Below are 15,151 nucleotides of genomic sequence, written 5' to 3' on the forward strand. Positions count from 1 at the left end.
ATAACATCCTTATAGAATATGATGTAACACTATAGATCAACTTACCTCAGAATATGTAAAGCATATAAACAATTACAGCAATATGATGCAACAAACACAGCAGTGCTACTAATCCAAAATACTCCAAGCTTCATAGAACTGAAACAAACATTTATTTTTAGCTCCATTCTGCTGCTGATACATACTTTAGGTTTCTGAACATTAAACTTGTTGCTGCCTTTCATAGTGTGTAACTTGAAGGCCCTGAGTACTTTCTCCCACACTGAAAACACTGGAATGATAACATTATTTGAACATTACCTAATAAGACTGATTCAGGACAGACAATTAGTTATGTTAAACTTTCCTAGCAGTGCTTCACAAACAGGGAACAGTCTGTCTATTCTCTCCATCTGTCAGCTGCTGCTGGCTCTTCCTCCTCCTCTTCCTCACACACTGCTGAGTTTGTCCTGGTGGATCATCAGGGGTGCAAAGCCTCACAGATGATGTGCAGCAGTGGCTCCCTCAGTCTGTCCTCACTCTGGACACCTGCAGTTGTCATTAAGGCTGTGTCCCAATTAAGAGACCGCACACTTGAAGTACGCGCACTACGTGCACTACTTACGGTGCGTACTATAAGTACGAGAAGTTTATTAAAGTGCAATTGGAAAAAGGATTTTGAAATGCAGCACATAAATTTGGACACGACCACCGCCTCACTCACCCCCTCCCTCCTGGCTCACAGCTGCTTCTTCTTGGTTGGCAACCAATGTTAAGGCGCATTACCGCCTGGGTCACAGCTCAGTGGACATTTACAACTGGCGCCCGAACTTTTTTTTCCCCTTGGACTTCAGACGATTTTTGTATCCCGCCGAGGATTCTTCTCTTCTAACACGTGAACTGTCTCGGATATCTTCTCACTTTTGCGGACACTCGGACGTTTTCCCCAGCCATGGCCGCAGCCTCAGCTCAGGTGGGACCCGACTAATTTCTGGATACCGCGGTGTGCCGCTGCTCCGCTTGGAAAAAAGAAAAAGAGAGAAGCTGACTCCGTGTAGCGAATGGACTCTGTGGATCTGTTATTCGGACATGCTGTTGGTTTCGTCTTCTAAGGATGAATTCTTCTGTGGGGAGCCTGGAAATGAACATTTCTGTTGGCTTTTCATTCCCCTTTCCCTCTGCCGGGACTAGACGGACTGTAGCACATGTAAGTGATAACTTGGCCGACTACAACTGTTAGTGCTGGTCTTCGGCTCAGTATAACGAAACGATTTAAAAACTAATCTTGCATTGAGCTCTTGTGTTGCAGATATGCTATTGTAATAACATGGTTGTGATCACTCCAGTCTAATTTCAGTTGTTGGGTGACATTTTCATATGTGGTTTTTCCAAATTTAGTCTTGAACGGCATTTTTGCAGTTTTGTCTTTGTAGTCTGACCTAACTGACTCTTTTACTGCTATATAAATGACTGCGCTGTGCGCTGGAGCAGCTTAATTTTTTTGAAATCGCAATGGCACACTACCCAGATGACTCTGACTCAGACATGGAACTTACCTCATTACCAATGTGCCAGATAGTTGAAAATGTAACTCCTATCCTTAGCCAACAAGTGGTGGAATTAAGAACTGAGGTGAATAGGCTTAGTGACTGTTTACGTGACTCACTGAACATACAGCAGAGTTTACTAAAGCAGTGGGACCAACTCGCAACGGGGAACTCTCCCCCTCCTGCAGTCCCACAGTCTCCTGTTTTCCCAATGGCCACATCGACGCCTCATGTTCCTGCGAGGGACAAAAATGAACCCACCAACAGTACCAATCCGTTCCTGCCCAGCAACCCATTTCAACCTACAAATCCTTTCCTCCCATCTCACTCACTCGAGCTCAGCAGCACTTCCAGAGTGATTGCGGCAGCTTTACATCACGCCAAACTGGAGCCTCCTGTGTATGCTGGGGATGACAAAGTGCAACCTGAGGACTGGTTAAATGCAGTTGGCACATACAAAGCCTCATTGAACCTAACCGATGGGCAATTGCTAAACGAACTGCCACACTTTCTTGCAAAGGAGCCCGGGAAATGGTTCAAGGCATTGAGCTCCCACATCACGTCATGGGCTCAATTCTGTCAACTGTTTAAGACAGTTTTTCTGCCCTCCGACAGCCAAGAACACATCCTGAGAGGGATATTGGATCGTGTTCAGGCTCAGGACGAACCGCTCCCAACCTTTGTTGCCCACATGTTGAGTGAGTTTGATAAACTGAAGAGCCCTCCACCTGAAAAAGACAGAATCGACCTAATTAGTAAACATGCTCTTGAAAAATACAGAGTTGCCCTGTATGGCGTGTTGTGGAAGTTTTTTCCACTTAAATAAAGCCTGCAGATGAGCGGTGAGCGGTAGCTAACATTCTTTAATTCAAACACACAAAGACATACAAACAAGCTTGTGGAGGGCTTGCATGTCCGCGGGGCAGGGACAGCAGAGTCTCACTGAGAGTAGCATGGCTCTCCGTTTAAATACCTTCTCCAGGAACAAAAGGCAGTACACAGCTGTTTCACACCTTAAGGTTCACACTCCCTTGCTACCTCCCAGAGTCCTTGAAGAGACAAAAGACTCTTCCTGTGGAGTGGTCTGCTCCCCCCCCAACTTCCCTCTTACAGTATGGGTGTCAGACATGGCATTATACAATAAAATAATGTGATTAGTACATAAGTGAAAGAAATTCCATTACAGGCGCTAATGTCACTTCTGTAATGGACCTGCTGCTGCGTGCTCATGAGCTTCACTCAGTGCTTGGACCACATAGACCGCAGCCTCCTTCGAGTGGCAAAGAAAACTATAAGCCTGAACCTTACTGCTTCAAATGCTCTCAGCCAGGGTTCACTACACGCACCTGCCCAAACTGTAACACCCCACCTCATTTGCCACAACGACCCTCAAACTCCGCTAGGCATGGCCCGGTCCAGCCATTGCCGGCGCCTGGCGCCTCTGACCCAGGCCACGAAAGGTTGGAATTAAGCAGCACTGCATCCCAGCCGCAATACAAGCAGTCGGGAAACTACAGGGGGGGGAGGACATTTCACAGAGGCCAACCTTCCCCCAGTTACTAACGGAGCCTCACATGCCCCATTCACTGCAGGGTGGACACAGTCTTGGACACTTGGAAGACAATTTTTCACAAGTCCACTGGAATACCCCACTAAGAACGAAAGTGAACTTCAATGCTTCATCTGTGGATGCTACCCTCGACACGGGCGCTTCCCTCTCAGCTGTACGACCAGATCTCATTCAAGTAAATGACTCTTACCCTAGAAACACAAGTGGGTGGAATGGTCCTGCAGTTAACCTCGCCAATAATGCTCCCTGCATCCCCGAGGGTGTTATTTGGCTCAATATTGGATTCATGAACAAGAACTTTTACCAGCGTTTTGCAATAATACCAGATTTGTCTTCTCCTTTCATTCTGGGAATGGATTTTATGGCAAGAGCTTCTGTTTCTATTCACATTCCCACTAGAACAGTCTGCATTGAGGACATCCCCTGCCCACTCGCGGACGATGAAGAGGACCTTCCAAATGATTACTCGCATTCGCCTGGAACACTGATGTCTTTGGACTTGATTCGCTCAGACTTAACAGCCAAACTGTCTGAAGCGAGTCTCTCAGAGAGCGACAAGGATGCTTTACTCAATCTGCTCAGCAAGTTTAGCTCCTTGTTTGATGGTCATCTTGGTCGAACGGCTCTCACTGAACGCGCCATAGAGACTGGCAATGCAACACCTGTCAATCTCCCACCCTATCGCACGTCACCTGCTAAGAAACGTGTGATTGAAGAACAAGTGCAACAAATGTTGAAGGACAACATCATTGAACCTTCCACAAGCCCTTGGGCAGCTCCTGTAGTCATTGTCAATAGAGTGGCCACGGAACCAAGGTTTTGTGTGGACTTTCGAGGGCTCAACCAAGTTACCCGAAAAGACTCTTATCCCCTGCCTCGTGTGGATGAGTCTCTGGACTTTCTGGCGCGGGGAAAGTTTGTCACGACATTGGACTTAGCGCGAGGCTATTGGCAGGTTGCTGTAGCAGAAGACTCCAAGCCTAAAACTGCCTTCATCTCTCACTGCGGTCTCTTCCAGTTCCGGGTGCTGCCCTTTGGGCTCTGCAACACGCCTGCAACTTTTCAGAGGCTCATGAACTCTGTGCTTGCTGGCCTCATTTACAAAACGTGCGCAGTCTACCTGGATGACATTGTTATCGCCTCACCTACCTTTGAACAGCACTTGGTGGATCTTGAGGAGGTGCTGGGCAGACTCCAGGCTGCTGGCTTGTCCTTGAAGCTCAAAAAGTGCCAATTCTGCCTCGATGAATTCACCTTTCTCGGGTACCGCATCACATCATCAGGTGTTAAACCCGATCCAGACAAAGTAAAGGCGGTCAAGGAGTTTGATACCCCAGCCTCGGTGAAACACGTCCGTCAGTTCCTTGGCTTGACTGGCTATTATCGGCGCTTCATTCAGAATTATGCCCGCCATGCTGAACCTCTTCACGCCATTACCAGAAAGGACAATGCTTTCCACTGGGACGACAGCTGTCAAAGAGCCATGGACACTTTGAAAGACCATGTCACATCAGCCCCGATCCTGTCATTTCCAGACTTCAACCGTCCCTTTTCCATTCACGCTGATGCATGTGACATTGGTCTTGGGGCGGCGTTGATGCAAAAGGATGACAAGGGTCGTGAGTATGTTGTGGCTTTTGCTAGTCGCTCCCTTCACAAAGCTGAACTCCCCTACTGCACTTCAGAGAAGGAGTGCCCTGCTGTGATATGGGCCCTGGAACACTTCCGCCCATATGTTGAAGGTGTTCATGTTACTGTCTTCACTGACCACAACAGTCTCAGGTGACTCATGTCTCGTCAAAACCCAACGGGCCGACTCGCCCGCTGGTCACTTCGTTTGCAGGACTTTGATTTCACAATAGTGCACAAACCTGGTGCACAAAACAAAGTTCCTGACGTACTGTCACGCAACCCTTTGCCTCTGACCTCTGACAGGCCGACGGATCTTTTACCAGATCATGCTGTCATGGGCAGCCTGGACATTCGTACTCTGCCCCCCGTCATTCTGGCTGACCGTTCACAATTGAGACAGCTGCAGCTAGATGATCACGTCACAGGTCCACTCCTCAGAGACATTGAAGCAGACTCTCTGAACAGCTCGGACAGTGCCACCTTGTTGCAGTATGTTGTGTATGACTCTCTTTTGTATTACAGAGACCCCAAGTCCACATGTGCTTTGCACCCTTTGAAAGAGCTGAAACTGTTTGCCCCTACTTCCATGAGAGGCACCTTGCTGGACTATTACCATGACCACCCCACGGCAGGTCACTTGGGTGTTTCTAAGACACTGGCTAGACTGCGCTTTAGGTTCTTTTGGCCCAAAATGGCTGCTGATGTGAAGCGCTATGTGACTTCATGCTCAGTGTGCCAACTCACCAAGCCAAGTCAGAAAAAAGCAGCCGGTCTTATGGTTCCCATTGTCCCCCAGAAACCCTGGGAGTATGTTGGTGTGGATTTTGTTGGACCACTGCCCCGCACCCCCGCTGGTAATGCATATTTGATCGTGTTTGTTGACTATTTGACTAAATGGGTTGAAGCCAGTGCTGTCAAAGAAGCTACATCTCAGGTAGCAGCTGGTAAATTTGTCACTGACATTTTTGCTAGGCATGGTACACCCACTTACCTGATTTCTGACAGAGGGTCCCCTTTTGTGAGTGAGCTTTTTGAACATGTTGTTTCTGCCTTAGGCTCGGTGCACAGACTCACTACGGCTTATCACCCTCAGACGAATGCTACTGAACGTGTCAACCGGACTCTGAAAACTGCGATCCGCGCTTATGTAGGTGACAAACACACATCATGGGACAAGTTTCTCCCTCAGATTCGCTTTGCTCTGCGTACCGCTCCCCATGACAGTACAGGTATGACTCCTGCCATGATGCTTTATGGTCGTGAGTTAGACACCCCGCTTGACCTTATCACTCAGCCTTCTACCGCAGGTGTTGATGAACCGGGTGTACCTTACCCTGAGACTCTGAGAGCCTCCCTACAGGAAGCTCACGACCACGCCAAAGCAGCTCTGGACTATAGCCATGACAGACAAAAACATTACTATGACTTGAGACATCGACATGCCACGTTTCGTGTTGGTGACCTTGTGAGAGTTAAGATGCACCCCAGGTCAGACGCTCAGTCTAATTTTACTGCTAAACTTGCACCACTGTTTGATCGACCATTGTGTGTATCTCAGAGACTCAGTGATGTTAATTACAGGCTCGCTTGGGTGGACTCCGGTGTGGATGCAGGTGTTTATCATGTTGTGAACATGCAACCATTCCATACCTGGGACTCTCTCACTTCCAAAGAACATTCTGTTTCATCTCCTGCTGGGAGAGAGACCGCAGAGGATCTGAACTCTGACTCTCAGGCCCGCCCTGGCCCCCCTGCAAACACTGACATTGACTCTGAGCCATTCACCTTTGATTTACCGGACATTGACTCTTCTTTTGGTGTGGGCGCTGTTTCAGACAGTCTTTCACCCAGATCTGTTCAGCACCCAGCTGCTGGTGGACATTACAATCTCAGGCCCAGACGTTGCCCCAGAATTACGTCTGGCTGGAGCAACAAAAGATGGACTAATGATTTTCACACAACCAGGCTTGATCTGAAGTGAAATGTTTTGGTTAAACCTGTTTGATGCTGTCTTGTTGCATTGCTATTTTGAGTCATGCTGTGTAGATGTTTCTGTTTGCTCTACTTAATCCAGTTTTATGGCTCTTTAGTGCGTTAAGGTTCATTCTTGGCATTTACAAAAAAAAAAGTGAAAAAACTAAGAAAACTGATTTTCCACTGTACATATTCATCTTACTTTCACCAAATTAATTTTTAAATGGTCTTTTGCCCTGTGTGTGTGCGCCAATCTTAGCTGTAACCTCTATGTATAGGGTTCTGTTAGGTGTGGTGTGTGTGCTTTTTCAGCTGTGTACGGCTGAGGACAGCCTTTTTCTCACCAGGGGGGACTATGTAACAGTTGCTATTGTAATGCAGTGTATCACCACATGGCGGCGCCTCCTGTCTCATGGCTGGTGTGTCACCCCCTTTTTTTGTTCTTCTTCGTACTCTCCCTGTAATGGATGCTCCCGTGTGTACGCGGACTAGTGTGCTCTTTAGTAATGTGTGGTAGAGGTGGCACCTTTATTTTTGATATTGTAAATAAATGAGTACTTTTGGAAAGTCAGAAGCTGTTGCTCATTCGCTATCCACCTGCACACCTCCGCGGCTGGCTTCATCTCCACCGCACGTTACAAGTGTTATAGTCACCTGTGGCGGGGCGTGGTTCATAGAGCGGCTGCAGGGGAGGCGGACACACCTGAGCTCGATCAGCTCATCAAGCCTCCACTATTAAACGCACCAGGACCTGAAGAATTTGGCTGTTGTCGTGTATGTGTGGCTGGCAGCTGGAAAGCTGCAGCCGAGAGTTAAAAGAGCAGCAACCGGGAATAAAGTAAAGTGTTACGAAGTGCAAATATGTGTCGAGTCCGTCGTTCTTGGCACATCACCTTTTTGCAAAAGTGACTCTGTTATGAAAGATGCCTGTTTGGAGAAGTGCATGAAGAGTGATGAGAATTATTTTTCTGCTGTGAGAAATAAGAAAAAGTGAAATCATCTCATTTTTAAAGAGAACACGAAGCAGTGGCAGATTCTTTTATAGTCGTCTTAAAAACATGACTTAAACTAAAAATTAAATATCAAAAAAGTCAAATACCAGAATAAAATCAGCAATAATCAGAGTAAAAATGCAGAGACAGATTGCACCTCAGACTGGAACAGGACACAGTGACGTCCAAATGTTTCAGATCTCAGTGAAAATCTGTCATATGTTCATGTAAAGGATGGGAATTTAGGAACATTGAAAAGTTTTGACAGACTGCAGATTCATGCATGTTCACTAATCTGCTCAAAGACTGCTAAGTGGTAATATTGTGTCCAACTCACCAATGCTGAGAGAGGTGAATAACTCTCCTTGTTTAAATATATTTAATTTAAAACACTCCTTAAATAGTGACATTAAAGGTAAAATGTTTCTCAAGAACAATTTATTTATGAGAAGTGGGAATGATGGTAGACCTTTGCATTCATAGCAGTATTATTTGTGCGGTAGTTCCTCACTGTGACCACTGGAGGGCAGTGAACTCTCATCATAATCTACAGTCAACAGGACAAAAACACCACAGAGCAGTTTCTGTTCAAACACTCTGCATTAAAAGTATTTATTAAGCTGTAAGCTACAATATGATAAAAAAGCGTTTCATCACAAAGTAAATCAAACAGAGGAAATTCAGACGATGATGTTTCAGGAGTAACTATCACATCACCTGATCTGTAAACAGTGATGACATCACCAAATCAGACAAAGGATTAAAAAAACGTCAGTAGCACTTCTAAGCTTGTTTTATCTGAATAATAACATCACATTTGTTCCTGTATTGATGTGATGAGAAGAAATGAGACCTGCTGAGGCCTCTGATACATTTATCAGCTGTAGTAGGATAATGGCTCAAATGTGCAGCTGCAACATGATTTGGTTTCAGTATATTTATATTTAATGATTTAAACTAATTTCATTTGAACTCTTTTAAGTTGCATTCATCTTTTACTTTCAAATTCACACTGATGTGTTCAGACTAAAACTCTTTCAGACACCCTCTGAGCATCTTCAGCGATCTTATCAAGGATCAATATCAGAATTTTGTAGGTTGTGGTGAAAGAGAGACCCGCTGATACTGGAATTCCAATAAATGGAATAAATCTGGACACTTCCTCTGCTGCAATTAATGCAGCTACGGACCCAAGTTGGGCTACCACTTTCAGGAGGAGCTCTGCAGTTATTTCTACTGCAGCCAGTTGTGAAACGATGGCAGCCTGAAGATCATCGTAGTGCACACCTGTTCTGGCAGAAAGTCTCTTCAGAGACGGGATATCGAGACCAAACTCATGAACAAAATGTGTGACAGCACCAACCAGCACAGCAGCATCAACAGCAACAGAAAGACCAGGAAGTGGAACAGCTGCTCCAGCTGCAGATCCAAAAGCATAGCCTATTATTGTGGACTTCAGAGTTTTTTTCTTCTTTCTGATGATCTCTGGGTTGATGTTGGGGAAGAGGAACAGCAGAGTTTCCCTCTTGATTTTAAGACGTTCTTTGTCTAAGGTCTGCTGTAAGAGAGAGAAGTCGTACAGGTGGAGCTCAAAGCTGGACACCAGGAAGACCTGTGGAGACTCGACGCCTAATCCTCTGAGTCCTGTGTCACAGAAGAAACACGTAATGTGAAGATTTGTATGAAATAATAAATCATCTAAAACTAGGCTTTCCTATCAGTGGATTCATTGACTCCTCTGACTCCACAGAGTTATGAAGGGTTAAACATATTATTTTTGGCAAGGGCGTAGATTTGGTTTTGGCATTGGTGAGGACAGATGATTCAACCACTGAACCCTGCCCTGTTTCTTTTTTTTTCCTTTTAATTTTGCTTAAAAAAAGGAGAAATATAGTTGTCTACATATGCTATTCTACATGCTTTTAAACCATTTAAAATCACAATTCATAGTTTTATATGTGAATTATATAATGTTAAATTACTATTAAACAAATGACTGACCAAGTATTTTAGGCTTTAGTTTACTTCAGCCATATTCCATATCAATCAGGTATCATACAAAAATAAAAAATAGCTTCAAATACAGTCATGACAATAAAATAATATGACTTTAAGGACTTAACAACATTACTTCAGTTATAGTACACCAACATCTCTTATACATTAGTACTAAGGAAACACTGAATGACCTGCTGGTTTTTGTCCATAAAACTACTCATCTAAGATTACCACAAAGTAAAAGATCTCTCAGCAAAATGATGCAACATTTCAGGCACTATTGCCCCGATCAGATCAGTGAGCTGGGATTTTTTATTCTAAACATGAACTACTGTTACAGCAACAGACATGGACTACTGGTGCCCCACACAACAACTCAATGTCCACTATGTGAAGCAGCCAAACACATGCCTGCTCCTCTCGTTGACTGAGATAAACTGCTGGCATATTTGTTTTACATCTATACTGTCCAGTCTGTCCTGGTGGACATACAGCCACATTGTTTAATCTCATTTGAGTCATTGCTGACCATAGCCATGTTTTCAGTCTTCTGAGACACTAAAGCTTCTTTCAGCCTCAGTACATGTGTTTTATCCTCAGATTAAGATGATTATTATGTGCTTGATGTGCCTCCCCTTTGGCCCTGGCTCTTCTCCTCTGACTGCACTAGGACATATTGCCACCTGATAAAATAACACATTGATTCATGTCATATAAAAAGTGAGACATGTCAATTCAGATTCTTTGTCAAATATACACTAATGAATCAGTTTACATCAGCAGCCTAACAACTGTCATGATAATAAATACTAGTTAATCTATAGCACCAAATCATCAGTCAGTCACCTGTGACCTCGCCTCTTCACCTCTGTCTGAGCTACAACATGGCAGAGCTGCCTCTGTCACCTGATAAATAACAGCAAGACATTCCAAATACATGCAGTCACACATGTGCTTCAAATACAGTCATGAACCAACAAGTCGTCTGTGAAGGTTCTCAGTCATCCAGGTCATTGTAGTCAAAAGGAGTTTGCAAAGAAAAGCGTCTGGACTTCTTTAAGTTGCTTGAAGACGTTTCACCTCTCATCCGAGAAGCTTCTTCAGTTCTAAGGTCAAATGGCCGAGAGTCCCAGTACCTCCAGTACGGACCAGTACCTCCTCTTTGACTCCCATCACCCTCTGGAACACAAACTTGGAGTAATCAGGACCCTACACCACCGGGCAGAACATGTTCCCTCTAAGCCTGAAGGGAAAAAGAAGGAACACACACACGTAAAGGAAGCACTCAAAACATGCGGTTATCCTAACTGGGCGTTCATAAAGTCAGCAAAGAGGCACAGAAAAGAAGATCAGACACCAGCGAGGGAGGATAAGAAAGACAGACGCAACAACGTTGTCATCCCCTATGTAGCCGGTGTATCAGAGAAACTCAGGAGAGTTTTCTCCAAGCACGACATCCCAGTGTACTTCAGACCCAGCAACACACTCAGACAGAAACTGGTTCACCCGAAAGACAAAACTCCAAAACACAGACTTAACAACGTGGTGTATGCTGTACAGTGCAGCGAGGAATGCCCAGACCTCTACATTGGAGAGACCAAACAGCCACTTCACAAGCGCATGGCACAACATAGAAGAGCCACCTCCACAGGACAAGACTCAGCAGTCCATCTGCATCTAAAGGATAAAGGTCACTCTTTCGAGGATGCCAATGTTCACATTTTGGACAGAGAGGACAGATGGTTTGAAAGAGGAGTGAAAGAGGCCACTGTGTCCACTGTGAGCGACCATCTTTGAACAGAGGCGGTGGTTTACGACACCAACTGTCTGCCATCTATAATCCAGTTTTGAGTTCCCTCCCCAGACGCCTTAATGCCCACTCACATCCTGGGCCATCTGACCTCAGGAATTCACATGACAAGGTGGGGCCAGGTTTAACAATGAGCTCACCCGAAACCCTGGCTGATTAGGTCCCACACCCACTTTCACACCTTGGCTCATGTGATTAGAGGATCACCAGGGGGTCCTTTGTCCCTCTTTGGGGGGACACTCCCACTGGGTTTAAATCTGGGACTCTCGGCCATTTGACCTTAGAACTGAAGAAGCTTCTCGGATGAGAGGTGAAACGTCTTCAAGCAACTTAAAGAAGTCCAGACGCTTTTCTTTGCTAACTCCTTTTGAACCAACAAGTCATCATCCAATTTCACCTGTGATCTTGTATCACCCTTGCTCTCTGAGCTTTGTGTTGGTTCCTCTGTCACCTGACAAATAGGACATACATGACAATAAGAATAAAATGTGGAGCTGCTTCAGTGTTTCTGTCAATTTGTGCAGATCTTGACTCATCAGTAAGGTTTGTAGGGTGAGTGCATTTTTAAAACCATTTGTGCAAACTGCACTACAAGGTGGAATATTTGCACAATCATGACTACCCCATGATATTTTGTCTCAAAAATTAACCCTATGAATATGTCAGTGCCATTAGGATGAAATTATTGTGTCACCAACATTTTAATGTTAGACATATAATTTTAACAGCCTCTGTAAACTAATATCCTGGCTTACTCGAGGCTGCCGTTTTCTCTGACAGTTTCAGTCAAAATTAGAAATGCTGCTCTGAGACTGAGAGAACTAATAGTGCTGCCTGTTGTGCAGTTAGTTTCCAAAACACGTTATTCATGGTTACATACAATTTTAGACTGATGTGGGCCAAAGCCTAGCATAGCCTGTAACGTTATGGCTGCCATCCTCCTCTCCTCGTAACGTAATTTAACTCTTTCTGCTCCGCTGGGTGAATGAGACGTTGACAGATCGTTTTTTTTTCTTTCTATCGGGTTTGATTTTCTTTACTCAAAGAGATCAAATTATTGGTGGGGACAATTCAATAATTGCTGAATATTGGTGGGGGCATGTCCCTTCCGTCCATGCCAAATCTACGCCCTTAATTTTTGGGTCACTTACACTGCATTAGTTATTTAATTTGCACGTGTTGTGTTTTTTAAAATTTGTGAGTTTTTTTTATTTGTAAAAATCCTTTCTTTTAATTACTCGTGGATCCTACCTGCTGCTGTTTTTTCATGGGAATGATCTGGATATTTTTTTACGGAAGATTATTATGAAGCGAAATTGTGTGTGGGGCTGTACGGTGTCAACGCGTTAGCACAGTCCAGCTGTGCGTGGGGCTATATATATATATATATATATATATATATAAATATAATTTTACCTTGTCAGTCTAAAATGAACGAGTAAATTAAAAGCTTGTTATCATCCTAAATTTTGGTATCAGACTGAAAGAGACAGTAGCAGTCCATTACAGCCATTTAATTAGTGTTAATAAAAGTGTAAAGTTCAACTGTCCAATAAAACCCTGACCTCTCCAGCAATCAGCTCCAGAAGGAGAGATCTAAATAACTTTGTGATGTTTCAAGTGTATAAGGTTCATTCAGCTTCCTCTCAGTAAATACTGAGAATCAAATTAATTTGTAATTTTTCTATTTTGAGTATGCGATGATGCACACAATAGAAAATAAAGGTTATTACATTCACACTCAGTCACAAAGTGAACATTTTTAAAGAACACATCCAGAAATTAATCTCACACTGGGATAAATGATCACTGAACACTCGCCTTTAACGCAGTCGTCTCTGATCTTTGTCAGAGTCCTCTCTTCACTGAAGTCTCTGTTTCTTCTCTCAGCTCGTAAATCGTTGTCGATCTTTGAGCGAACAAAGTAGAACTTTTTCTTCATCCTCTGAATCTCGCGAGCGAGTTTCACATCATTTTCTCTGAAGCGAGTGTCTGACATGATGATGAAGAAGTCATACTTCTCAAATTTAACATCCTTCAGGTATGTGTCAGCTGGATACTTCAAGGTGCCAATTCCAGGAAGATCCCATAAGGTAACATTGGGATAGTTTGGATGGAAGTATGGCATAGGATCCATTGAGGATTCTGTAAGACCAGTCGGAGCAGCTCCCTCATCATCGTCACATAGTCCCCTGAAGGCATTTACAAAGGTGGATTTACCAGAGCCAGATTCTCCAGTGATGGCGATATTTAGTCTGATGCCGTCCATCCCCAGTGGCTCCTTGACTATTCCAACAGCTGATGGTTTGTCATGGAGTTGTAGAGCTTTAATTTCTTTTGTAACTGATTTACAGTCAGTTTGAACAGCCATCCTGATCCTCGATAACTGCAGTAAGAGAGATGTAGAAATTTATTACACATTTGGAAAAATAATACCTATTTTTTATTTCAGTTAACATACAAAACTGTATGATGTTAAGGGTATTTCAGTGTATTGAAATGGCCTTAATACATTTCAATACACAGAAAATTTAAAGTTCTTAAAATTTTAGCTCTTGAAATTTCCCTGCAGGTCGACTGCCATAATACCCGAGGAGCTATGAAGACAGCAAAGGAGTTTCACTGCTGGAGCTGTTCCAGTGATCACAGGTAATGTGAGGTCTTTGGACAATAAGATGGAGGAGCTTACTGAGCTGATTAATCACAGTGAGTAAGTAAAAAGTGAAGGGAAAGAGAGTAATAATAAATTTCTTCTGAAAGGAAGCAATTTTCAAAGCCAGAAAGATTTTTAATAAGAGGTTACATTCTCAGTAATTAACTGTATGAGTTCTTCAATTACCGGTAAATAAATATACCTAAGTAAGATGGGAATAATATAGCAGTGTTAGCTTTTTAAACCTAGTCTTGTTACAGCTACAACAAGGCAGTTAATTTTAACTTATCCAAGCTGAATGAATTACACAGTAAATTTAGCACACTAATAATTTCCAAGGCAGTTGGATTTACATGACATGTACAAATTGGAGTCTATTAGATAGATATGATACAAACCACTGCAGTGCAGTACCTGTAATACCTACAGCATGCTCTAATCGCTCTAATAGGATATTATGGTCGACAGTATCGAACGCTCCACTGAGGTCTAGCAGGACAAGCACAGAGATGAGTCCACTGTCAGAGGCCATAAGAAGATCATTTGTAACCTTCACTAAAGCTGTTTCTGTGCTGTGATGAGCTCTGAAACCTGACTGAAACTCTTCAAATAAGCCATTCCTCTGCAGATGATCTGTTAGCTGTTTGACAACTACTCTTTCAAGGATGTTTGATATGAAAGGAAGGTTGGAGTCACGTCCGGTGTGGCAGACGTGTGGAATATATTAGGACCCAAAATGCGGCAGCTCAGGTGCAGGTGAGTATTTATTAAACAAAAGAAAATACAAACAACCATGGCACTGGGAACATGAAACTGGAACCTAAACTGGGTAGAACTAACAAAACAAACCAGAAACGAAGACGCAGGGAGACCGAGGGGAAACACACAGATGAACCAGCAACGAGAACGGGTGAACACACACTATAAATACACACCGGTAATCAAGGGATGGGAAACAGGAGGGAAACACACCTGGGAGACATAACAGCTGACGAA

At 43.8% G+C, this 15,151-nt stretch overlaps 1 protein-coding gene across 1 annotated transcript; it reads right to left on the bottom strand.

Moving 5' to 3' along the window:
• Positions 1 to 8,715: 8,715 nt before the first annotated feature.
• Positions 8,716 to 13,873, bottom strand: LOC134644732 (interferon-inducible GTPase 5-like). The gene is made up of 2 exons (XM_063497771.1): positions 13,324 to 13,873; positions 8,716 to 9,338 (listed from the first exon to the last, which is right to left on the bottom strand). The coding sequence occupies exons 1-2, from the start codon at positions 13,871 to 13,873 to the stop codon at positions 8,716 to 8,718; spliced, it is 1,173 nt and encodes a 390-aa protein (XP_063353841.1).
• Positions 13,874 to 15,151: the final 1,278 nt, after the last annotated feature.

The sequence above is a fragment of the Pelmatolapia mariae genome, linkage group LG16_19 (genome assembly GCF_036321145.2).
Source record: "Pelmatolapia mariae isolate MD_Pm_ZW linkage group LG16_19, Pm_UMD_F_2, whole genome shotgun sequence".
Taxonomy (NCBI): domain Eukaryota; kingdom Metazoa; phylum Chordata; class Actinopteri; order Cichliformes; family Cichlidae; genus Pelmatolapia; species Pelmatolapia mariae.

Excerpts from the sequence above, each read along its gene's own strand:
- LOC134644732 (XM_063497771.1), bottom strand. The coding sequence starts at position 13,873 with ATGGCTGTTCAAACTGACTGTAAATCAGTTACAAAAGAAATTAAAGCT. Across the intron at positions 9,339-13,323 it reads CAGAGACGACTGCGTTAAAG|GACTCAGAGGATTAGGCGTC; the intron begins GCGAGTGTTCAG and ends TCTGTGACACAG.